At 39.2% G+C, this 12,280-nt stretch overlaps 1 protein-coding gene across 1 annotated transcript in view; it reads right to left on the bottom strand.

The window, feature by feature from the left end:
* The window catches only part of LOC311585318 (leucine-rich repeat transmembrane protein CCDC168-like), a 54,271-nt gene that overhangs the window by 41,612 nt on the left and 379 nt on the right, over window positions 1–12,280 (bottom strand). The window contains 2 exon segments of the mRNA XM_084760390.1: window positions 10,568–10,655; window positions 11,836–11,933. Of these exon segments, the coding sequence (XP_084616516.1) occupies window positions 10,568–10,655; window positions 11,836–11,933 (186 nt within the window).

The following is a 12,280-nucleotide window of genomic DNA, read 5'->3' as shown; positions in this document are numbered from 1 at the left end:
TAGGGGATTCTTTGTGACTTGAATTTTACAAACAGAATATGCGAAAGTGGTACTTGACCTTGGAGTCTTGGCCTTGAGAGCCTTGCAGCTCTATTTCTAGCCTTTAGGGATACCATCATTGACATACCCACATGAGGGCTCCTTGAGAGAGAATGGCCCATGAATTCTAGCTGTAGTTAGCTCCATACTTATCTTCAGCCAAGACCTCTTTAGATAGTGTGTAGAGTGGAGGAGGGAGTTTTACGAAGAATGGCAGACATAAGTGGGAGGATGGTAGTGTGGGCACTGGGTGTGGTCATAGACACTACAGGGGAGGAGTTCCTACAGAGTTCATGTGCTAGCTGGGTTCCACAGACTGGACACTTAAGACTGTAGTACTGCTATTACTCTGAGTTCCCTTTAGGAGGATACTCTTTGGGTGTTTTTATTCAGAGTAAACATGACCTCTGTATGTTTCATGCTTTTTTCTTCCCTCAGATCTTTATCCCCAGTAGCTGTCTGTCTAGCTCCCTTCTGATTATAGTCACGTGATAGAATAATACATGCAATGTGAATTAAGCCATTTATGGAGCTGTTAATACTTAAAGGTGCTGCCATAGCCACGATGATGTAATTTTGTAAATTCAGGTATAAGTGGGGCAGGAGGATCTCAAGGCCACTTCAAGGCCCTGCTTGGCGTGGAGATCGTGCAGACTCAGGGTGGGCAGTTTAGTAGGATCACAAGGTTAAAAAGTAGGCAGAGGGCTATGAGATAGTTCAGTGGTCAGATACAGCCAAATAGAATGCCAGACAAAGCAAGAGCCTTTCCTACCAAGTGTGGCCTTTAATTTATATTTTGTACTTAGGATTGTAAGTGATAGTTATTGGCCTTGATGCAGTAGACCCTCACATCACTCACTTGGGAACTGTTGGGATTCCAGAATCTGGATCAGTCGACCCTTGATAGACATGGGCTGTCTATCACACATGTAGTGTGAACCTCAGGCTTCTCATGTTCTGCAATGACTTCATTTCAGGGTGATTTAAAAAATATTTTGTATACAGGTTGGGGTGGGGAAAGAAATTGAAGGGAAGGAACTATTTTTACGTGGAAAGAAAAGAGGGCAGGAGAGTCTAGTCAAAGCCTGATTCAGCTTCACGCTGGTTAAGGGAACAACCAATGTGTTCCACCATTGCCTTTTGTACTTTCTATTTTGTACAGTTTAAAACTATTTTTATTTTGTGTATTTAACTGCATGTAAGGAAAGTGCACCATGTGCGTGCCTGGTGCCCATGGAGCCCAGAAGATGTCAGATCTCCTGGAACTGGAGTTACGGATGTGGCAGCTGGGAACCAAACCTGGGTCTCCTGTAAGAACAACAAGTGTTCTTAATCATTGGGGCATCACTGCGGCATGCGCGTGCACACACACACACACACACACACACACACACACCAAACAAAGCAAAACAAAACACCCAAAATTATTTATTACTTTTGTGTCTGTCTGAGTGCCTGTGTGGGGTTATAAGCACATGAATGCAATTGCCCTTGGAGGCTACAAGAGGGCATCTGATCTCCTGGAGCTGGAGTAACAGATGGCTGTGAGCTAATAGAGGTGAGTGCCGGGATCCAAACATGGGTCCCCTCTAAGAGGTATATGTGCTCGTAACCACTGAGCCATCTCTTCAGCCCCTCTTCTGTACAATTTTAAGACAGCTTTTTGTTTCGCTCTGCATTTAGAAAATAAATGAGAGCTTTTTGGTTGGCTCATGTTTATATCGGTACACCTGTGATTTAAAGCTCCAAATTAGTTATTCTATGCTATATTAAAAGGGCCTTATACTTCTGTGGAAAGGAGATATTTATTTTGAATGTATGCATATTGAGGTCAAAGGACAACTTGCAGGATTCTCCTTCTACCATGTGGGCCATGGATTTTGAACTTATGTTGTCAGGCTTGGTGGCAAGTGCTGTTGCCCACTGCTGGGCCATCTTGCTGGCCCTAGATTAGCATGTTGCTCTGATAATTTTGATTGTTGTGCCATGCTGCTTGAGAAATGGTTTTATAACCTTCCCTGTCAGGGACACATTTCCTGAGTAATTTCGTTATCTTTCTCATGGCACATCATGATGGTGAAAATTATCCCACTGACCTTGCTACGCTTTACCTTTTGTTTTCTAAAAAGGTTTTCATTTCGACTTTTGTTCATTATTTTATGCACAGCAAGTCTTGAATCAGATTGGCATTTTGGAGGACATTTTCATCTTCTTTTAAGTCCTCTATGATTTTTTTTCTAGCATCAAGTGGAAGGTACTCCTCAGCCTCCCCTCTCTTAATGTTTTCATTTGAAAGTATTATTTTCAGTGGTTCAATTTTGATCATCTTTGCACATACTTTTCAATGTGATAAGTATATTTAACATAAAATTTATCATTTCATAATATACAGTTCTGTGGCATGAAGGCTACCCAAATGTGAGGCCTGTGGAGACGTAGTACATATGGCCAATCCTTTTTCAGTCTTGCAAACTCAGTTGTCACAGTGAAACAGTAACTTCCTAATCCTCCCTTCTTCACTCAGCCCGTGGCCACTGCCATTTGCTTTGTCTCCATGAGGTAGTAAGTGGAATCATGGAGTATTTATCCTTTTGTGAATAGCTTATTTCACTTTGCATAGTATATTCAAGGTCAGTCCATATTGTAGAGTGTATCAGAATTTTCTTTCCTTTTAATACTAAGTAATCTCTATCTATCTATCTATCTATCTATCTATCTATCTATCTCTCATATAGCAATTCTATGGTTAGTTTTGATGACTCACTATATAGTTTTCTATAATAGGAGTGGTAGAAAAGCATATTGTTTACTTTGTTAAGTTGACCTTTGAGAGATTGAAATCACTCCTTTAGTCTCCTTCACTCCTTCAGTAGTTCTTTCTTTGTTTTTCTTTAAAGGCTAGAAAGGGGCTAGGAAAATGGCTCACCTGGCAAAGTGCTTGCCACATAAGCATGCAAATGCAAGCATGGATTCTCAGGCATCCACACAAAACTCAGGTACAGGGGCACACATCTGTAACCCCAGAGCTAGTGGGCAGTGTTGGGGGAGCAGAAATAGGTAAATATTTGGAGCTTACTGGCAAGTCGACCTAGCCAAATTGTTGAGCTTCAGGTTCTATATGGGAGCCTGTCTCAGAAAACAAGGCGGAGTGCCACCAAGGATGGTAAGTGACATTGACCTTTGCCCTTCATGGGTGCACATGTACATATAAACTTGCCAATGCACACTCACACATGCACAAACCTACTTGAATTTACACCACACACACACACACACACACACACACACACACCACTAGAAAGAGCTATATTGAAATTGGGCTAGGCTTTTATATTACTGACATTTTTTTCTAAGAGAAAGGAAAACCTCACCAAGGCACATGCTCCCTCCAGAGCAGAGGAGTTTTCATGGAGGATTAGTGAGTACATTGTTCTGTTAGTGATCAGAGTGTTATGATTATGGAATTGGGTGTAGGTCATGCCAAATCATGGGTTAACTGGAGCAACATCAGGTGAGACAGTCAATCTTCTGTAAGGGTGTGGCCCTTGGTAGGCCAACCATGCTTCAGTGGATGGCCCCACACCCATGAGTACAAGGGCAGCATAAATTAAACTCAGTGGGTTTAAACAAAGATGACAGGAACTTAGAAGTAGTGTGAAGAGGTGGGGAGGGGTTGATCTGGGAAGAGCTAGGTGACAGAGTGGAGAGTGACCATGATCAAAAGACAATGTGTGGAATTCTCAAAGAATTAATAAAAATATCATATTAAAGACAAGTAACAGTAACACTTATGTCCAGGGTTTCAAGCATCCACTGAGATGTGCATGTCTTGGACTGTATCCTCAGAATGAGCCATATTTACACAATTTCTTTCATTTCTTCACCTTACTGATTGCCTTCTTGTGGGAATGTGGAGAGCATTGCATTTTGTAGCTCATGTTGGTTTCAGACTCACACAGATCGTGTTGTTTTAGTCTCCTGGGAGCCATCTGATCTGTTGTTAGAATTTTTTTTTTAGTTTTCATTGAAGAATTTTAACTCCCTGAGAACGTTGCCTGTTTTTTTCCACACTGCACATCTTATACATGGTACACATTTATTACTCAGGAAGTAGTTGTGGATACTCTTGGAAACTGTTCTGCCTGAAATGAGTTTATGCCTACCACTTGTATGTAATGTCTGGGTTTCCAAAGAGGCAAGCTAAAGTAATGTTGATTGTGTCTGAATGATAAGAGGCAGGGCCAGGTTACAGAATAGTAGGTATAGAATAATTACACATCTGTAGAAACGTCCTCTCTTATATGTGTATATGGGAACTTATATACATATGTATGGGTGAGTGCATGGAGAAAGTTTTAGACAGATACTTATTAACTTTAAACAGTGGTTAAGTCAGGGGAGGAAGAAACTATGAACATTTCAGGGGTAATAGGAAGTTTCATTTCTATGATACGAACATGACATTTTACTTGTGTATTTCTGGAAAAAGTGAGTATGCTTAAAGCAAGTGCATTCTGCTATAAGAATTCAAAGACAGTAGAAAAGGATGTTTGTGTTGTTATCAGGAAGATGACAGATTTTGGGTAGAAGAGATAGACTGGAGGAGGACTGGAGCTCCAGCAAAGCATCTTTGGCACTGGACACTGGGAATCCATGCAGGAGGACACGGTTTATGTTAAAGAGATGATGACACTTGAGGAACGTCCTTGGCAAGAACATTGATCTTACTGTGAATTGGCAGTGGAAACTGACCAAGGCTGTCAGTGGGCAGAGCTCTCAGTAGACTTAAAGTCTATTGTTTGTGCGTGTGTTTGTCCATAAAGAGAATTCAGTGCTACGAGTAGCATAAATCTCTTTTCCTTAGGATTATTTTACTACCCATAAATCTCTGTAGAATCTAATCCCCCTCTTTAAAAAAATTTGAACACAGGAGGACGTTAGTCTCCAAGAAGTTATGAAACTCTTTGAAGGTTACTTAGCTGATAAGTGGTGGAGGCCTGCACTAGAGCCCAGGTCTTCTCTACCAAATGCTGTGTCCTTTTAATTTCTTTCTTTCTTTCTTTCTTTCTTTCTTTCTTTCTTTCTTTCTTTCTTTCTTTCTTTCTTTCTTCCTATTTCCAGGAAAAGATTGGCCAAGAAATCACTCAGTGTGATTCGCTGTCTAGTAGGTTATAGGCACCTTCATTTATGAAGCATATTTTGGTATGGACACTTAAAGAAAACATAGTAACTGGTTAAAGTGCAAATAGAAAATTGTTTGGTGATTTAGACTAAAAGATCAAGTATTAGAAATGACTTCAGGACAGGCTGGGGAGACGGCTCAGTGGGTTAAGATACTGGCCATGAAGCCAGAGGACCCAAGTTTAGTTCCCAGGACCTACCTGATGGAAGGAGAGCACTGACCCATCAAGTGGTCCTCTGATCTCTACACGTACACTGTGGCATGCACACCCCCTAAAATAAAATAAATGTAAGAAAGGAATACCTCAGAGGAAGTAGCTGGCTAAATTATTATTATTACTATGATGATGATGGTGATGATGATGATGATGATGCAATAGTTTATTGCATTTGCACTAAATCTCAGCAATAGGAAGTTTGACAAGAATTTGTAAATGTCTAAAAGTTAAGCAGTATTGGGGAAGGAATTTAATATTGTTGAAACTAAGGCAGAAATCAAATAAATTTATTTTATGTCTGCTATTGTTTTACTTTTTAAAACCCCAATTATCTTTTTTTCATTGTACCAGTTATTAAATAGTTCCAAGAATAAACATTATTGCAGCTCTTAAGTAGAAGTATAATGTAGTTATCAGCATTGTAGAATTATTTCTTACAATAGCACTATGTTAGCTGGCTGGCTGGTCAAGGGTTATTAGTACAGTGATGTCAGAACATAGCACCACATCTTTTATCTTTACTTAGTATTCATTATATTTTTCTGAAATATAAATACCTTTGGAATTATCATTGTCAGATTTTTAATAAATATACTTATTTTTTATGTTTTTGTGCATACTTGTATGACAAACTAAAGGAGTTTATAAATCAGGAAAGTTGTATAGTTCAAATGGAAAATTAAAGGTATAGCTAGATTATTAGAATTGATTAGATAGCAGGTTTTTGGTCATAAGTTCAGGATGTCACAGGCCATTACTTTATGATTGTTGTTATTTTTTATTTTGCAGCTGTTCTCAAGCCTGACCAAATCCTAGCATGGAGAGGGGAGGTGGACCCAAAGTCACCCTCCCAGCTGAGGAGCTACTGACAATAAACAGCTACTGGGTGGGATCAGTGGTTTTGAAGAGTGTAGCCCCTGGTAAGGTCACCATGCTCCAGTGAAGTCAACACATTCAAGAACATGTGGGCAGCCCAGGCTGGACATGATGGGTGCACAAACAACAGAAAGAAAGGACAAGGTTGTGGGGGTAGGCAAGGGCAGGTGGACCAGGACTGTTCAGTGAGTAGGTGAGGATGATCAAGCTACAGTGTACAGACTTCTCAAAGGACTAATAACACTTTAAGAAAGACGTAAAAGCACTGAGTTTAAACTGTCAGTACTGGTCTACATGATTCTATGCCAGCTTTAGCATTTTTGGTGACATATTCCCGTAAATGATGCCAGCAACATACTGTAAGGTCTGGTGACTCCTACAATAGGGTCATCAGTGAGTGGTTGTCTTCTCAGTGGAGCCAAGGTGTTGGATGTGCTGAGAGGGAGGCTGCATTTGGGTCTGTCAGTCAGAGAATATGGTGGCAATTCCTGTGGACTATGCTGATATCACTGCCAGCTTAGCAGAGCCCAGAGAACATGGGGAAATAAAGGAACTGCATTTGTGACTCTTGAGAGAGAGCGACAGATGAATAGAGATGGGGGATGTTAAAAAAAAAAAGCAAGTCATACCCTGCCACCCTGGGCATTGAATAACGGTCAGTAAATGTTTCTCAGAGGTTCTTTGATGAAAGAACAGAGTTGAAAATAATTATCCAGCTTCTTACTGGTACTTTTGTAGTATATATCATAAAAATGAATTACAAGAAAAACAAAGTGAGAGAAACTCTATCAGCCACCAGGTTTGTCTTTACTTTTTTTCTTTATTGGATTCATGAGACATACCATTGTTTTTACACACTGCTTTGGCATTTTATCACTCTTACATGAGTTTCTGTGTTTAGTAAAAGTTCACACACCAGATCAGCTCTGTGGATTCTAACTAGAGCAGCGCTGTGTGAGAGAGTTTGCCGTTCTGAGAGTCTAGAAGTTGGCCGTTTTAGGACTTTGTCTTAGAGACAGAACTAGATAATGCAATTATTAGAATAGAGACAGAACTGGATAATCAACGAATCTTAAACAAGCGTGGTAGATGATTGTAAGTAGGAAGCCTTCTCAGAAGTTTGGTTAGTTGGCTAAGTGAAAACCTAAAACAGCTTCATTACTTTGTGCATTTGGATTATACTAAGTAACATGGCTTTTGTTGTTGTTTTGTTTGTTTGTATGCAGATCGTGTCTTACTGCAGCACAGCTTGGCCTCAAACTTGCTATGTGTTAGAGATGACCTTTGAACTCTTTTTTAAAATTATATTTATTTTAATTTATGTGTCTGGGTGTTTTGTCTGTATGACTGTCTGTGTGCCATGTGTGTGCCTCCTCCCCGAGGAGGGCATCGGATCCCTTGGAGCTGAAGTTACAGACAATTGTGAGCCAGCATGTGGGTGCTGGAAGTCAAGTGCCTGTCCTCTGCAAAAGCAGCCAGTTCTCTTAAACACTGAGTTCTCTCTCCAGCCATTGACCTAGAACTCTTGATTCTCTGCCTCATATTTCCCCAGTGCTGGGTTTTCCACAAGTGCAAGCATGTATGCTTTTGAGTAAAGAGAATATTTTCAATTCAGTCTTTCATAAACACTGTATTGAACTGTCTGTATTCAGCCAGTTGGTGGTGGCGCATGCCTTTAATGCCAGCACTTGGGAGGCAGAGGCAGGTGGATCTTTGTGAATTCAAAACCAGCCTGGTCTACAGAGCTAGTTCCAGGACAGTCAGGGCTACGTAGAGAAACTCTGTCTCAGGGGGAAAAATCCTGAAGTGGGGGCTGGAGAGATGGCTCAGTTTAGTTAAGAGGAGGCTGAGTCCTGACACCCACATAATAGCTCATGACCATCTGTAAACTCCAGTTCTGAGGGACCAATTCTCTTCTTGCCTCTGCACATGGTGTACACACACACACACACACACACACACACACACACACACACACACAGGCAAAACATTCACACACATAAAAGTTTTACATTTAAAAAGTACCAAAGGCATTCCAAACAGAGCAAACAGTGTATGAGCAACCGTCACAGAGACATGAAAATTTGAGGTACTAGAATGTGGTTCTAGTGTCTGCAGCTTCTTCGATGTGGGGAAGAGAATTGGTAAAGTCTGGGGCAAGGTTCACAGAATCCTGGATGCAATGCTAGGAAGCCTGAGCCTGAGATTTGGGCCCAGGGGTCCCGCTCAAACTATGGCACCAGCCAAGGACAATACAGGCCGTAAACTTCAAACCCCTACCCAGATCTAGCCAATGGACAGGACATTCTCCACAGTTGAGTGGAGAGTGGGGTCTGACTTTCACATGAACTCTGGTGCCCCATACTTGACCAGGTCCCTGGATGGGGAGGCCTGGTGGCACTCAGAGGAAGTATAGCAGGCTACCAAGAAGAAACTTGATACCCTATGAGCATATATGGAGGAGGTAATCCCCCTCAGTCACAGTCATAGGGGAGGGGAGTAAGGGGAAAATGGGAGTGAGGGAGGAATGGGAGGATACAAGGGATGGGATAACCATTGAGATGTAACAAGAATAAATTAATAAAATGTATTTTAAAAAAAGTTTTAAAAGAGACAAACAAAAAGGAATTTAAAATCTTGGAACTATGATAGGATCATATAGTGGAAAGTTTTACCATAATTAGATTAATGAATTAGAGGTCCATTGATCAGTGTCAACCTTCTGAACAGTTAGTACAACAATAGCATAGCAACAGGAAGAAATAAAGCATCTTTTAGACATGTTGACCTCCATAACTCACATTTACCAACTTAAAACACATTTGTAGACCTTCTAACATTCATAAAATGCCTTTCTGGAAGCTTTAAAACATAGGAATGGGATGGTGGCTTAGTGACAAACCTCATTCTCAGTATGCAACTCCTTGATTCAATACTCATTCACACAAATAAAAATCTAGTAATATTCTTAATGAAATAAGGCAAAAGAAACTCGCTCATGTTACAGCAGTTCTGATGCTAGTCATCTCATTTCTTTTGGAAACAATCATTTGCATGGATCTTCAGAATATCCACCCAGATACAGTTTTCAAGACAAGGTAGAAAGATGCTGGGATGACAGGTGCAGGAAGCACAAGCCCCTGACAGTGTCCTTTCCATTGCTGACAGAAGCTACTAAGACTCAGTGGACTAGGACAGTGCGTTTACTGCTCTGTATTACAGAATGGTGTCATTTCAATTTTCCTCTTGCTGTGGGAAATTGCTGTGGAAATCCTGTTTTGGAGCTTGCAAGCCATGGGTCAATATATTCCATATTGTAAATGTAGAATAGGGAAATGAGGTTCTAGAGGTATAGATAATATGGAGAATGCTTTTCTAGAATGCTCCCAAAGCCCTTTGTCCAGTCCTTAGTACTGCCAAAAGTGAAAGAAAGAGAAAAATAAAATGGAAAGGTAGTCTTTAACCATTTCATAGTTTATTATAATGTGCTCTGTTTTACAGTCACCGTTAAGTGGAGACACTTAAAGATAACAGTGAGAGATTGTGAAAAAACTGTCTAAATAGATATTTTAGAAGGATAATAATTTAGTTTTATATTGGGCAAGAAATTAGTGAAAATGATTGAATATTGTATATTAGTTTGTGACATAACCATATTTTAATGAAGTGAAATTATGTAATAATACATAGATACAAAATGTAATATATTCATTATAAAAATGGAAAGAAGAAAGAATACATAACAAGTCCAAATTGCATAATTTGTATAATGTATATATACAGAATACATACAATATACTATAGCACTCTGTTTTCCTTTGTATTAAGAGATATTTCATATCCAGGACCCCACGTTAATTAAACTCATCTTTTTTGGGCTATACGGTTTGACATATGAACTTTCTTAAGAAATAATCTCTGAATTTATATTTGATGTCTTTACTTTTTTCTGGGGCACACACAGTTTTTTCTCTTTTTATTGTGACATATTTATTTACGGGAGACCAGGTAGAGCAGTGGTTCTCAACCATCCTAATGCTTTAATACAGTTCCACACATTGGGATAACTCTCAAACATAAAACTATTTTCTCTACTAGTTCATAGTTGTAACTTAGCTACTCATAATACAAATTTCTGATACACATGAAGGTCTTAGGTGACTCCTTTGATATGGTCATTTGACCATTTAAAAAGGTCATGACCTACAGGTTGATAACTCTAATTTAAAGTTAAACAGTATCAAAAATCTTACCTGTATTGATCTGTGTAGACATGTTAAGCACGGATGTTGACTCTTCCCCATGTGAAGCTTCACAGTGATGAAGTAAGAAAGTGATAATCTTTAAATATGCACATGAAAGATATTTTCCAATTATTTTGGCATCCTATTTTTTTTGCATTCCTAATATAACTTACATTAGGTATTTATTTGTAATTAACTTAGTGTCTGCTTTGACACTTAACTATGAGTCCGATGCTTTCCCCAAGGCATTTGCTTGGTGGAACAGGAAATCAATCCTTGCCTTTCAGCATCCATCTGCCACCACTCTCACAAAACATTATATTTATAGCATCATACTGGTGGTATTGTTTTGTTACTTATTATTTGTTACTAATAAATGCCAAAACATCACCATATGTTGCTGTGTGGTATGGAGTCACATCCTGTTCCAGAACTCACTGAAGGGGAACACAGGCTTTCCATTTTCAATCTTCCCTGGGTATAGCTAAGCTCCAGATTCCAGAGTATGTAGGTGGTGAACTCTGAAGCAATAGCTCTCCTTGCTTCCACATTAGCCTTCACCCCTGCTATGGAAACCTGCTCTACAGAACCATTTCCCAAGGACAGTGCTGATGAGATCCCCAGTTAAAGAACTTGAATCTTGGTTCTTTGTACTCCCCATAGAAAATGGTCCCTAATTTCTTAGATGTTTCAGGAGTTTGGGTGCACAGCTGACTAACACAGCATCAAAAAATTCAGAGAGGACAGGAACAAAAAATACCATGGAGTAATAACATATAATTGCCATGATGGATAACATCATAGATAACAATAATACTTGACTAACCCAAAACCACTTAAAACAATGAATGTTTAAAAAAAAGACATGATTTTCTAAAGCTATTAATATTGAATATAACATTTTAAAAGAAAATATATAAGAAATAGAATAGAAAGGAAAAAGAAATACTAAAAGCAATTATAAATTTCGTTTTTAATGAAAATTAAACAGCATTGATCCTGTTCAACACAAACTAATGTGAAGCTGATGTAACATATAATCACCAGTGAGTCAGACTATGAATAACAAAATCAGTACTAAAAAAAGATCTGAGCCATGATGCATATTACTTTAGTGTAGTATGAGCAGTACTTTTTCCAGGTCACACTTCACGGGTGTTCTTTATCATGTATGTGCAAGTTTAAGGCAATCTTCCTCCTATCAGTTTAGTGTTTCTGACTTAAGTCATTTTACCCTATAGAACAGCACAGAGACTGTAAAAAGGAAGAGACTGTACCTATTCAACTCATCTACGTTTGCACCTCTTTCTTTTAAGAATGCTGCCATCTGCTCGTTCTTTCTAGATACCTCAAAGGAAAATGGTGTAACACCACTCTGTAAAAGAAAACAAAAAGACAAGGTGTACATAAAAGTGCATTTCTCGACTGAAAATTCATCACAGATTCTGTGTGCATAAAAATGTACTTTAAAGAGTCACAAAGAATAGATTTTCCTTCACTCTGCTGCATTTCCCACATGCAGGTGCTTCCTCTCTTTGACAGACCTTTTCCCTTTCCACATCCTACTACAAACACCACTACTCTCCAAAATTCTCCCTAAAATACTCATTGGTTCAAAGCATCTACCACTATGAAATTTTCCATTAATTGCCCTCAAACCAGAATGAGTCAGCTCAAGTGAAGTCTCTGAAGCAAGGTTTCTCAATCTGTATTTTAAAAAAA

Source organism: Acomys minous (assembly GCF_964271855.1).
Source record: "Acomys minous genome assembly, chromosome: 15".
Classification (NCBI taxonomy): Eukaryota; Metazoa; Chordata; class Mammalia; order Rodentia; family Muridae; genus Acomys; species Acomys minous.
This window is presented reverse-complemented; position numbering and strand designations above follow the sequence as displayed.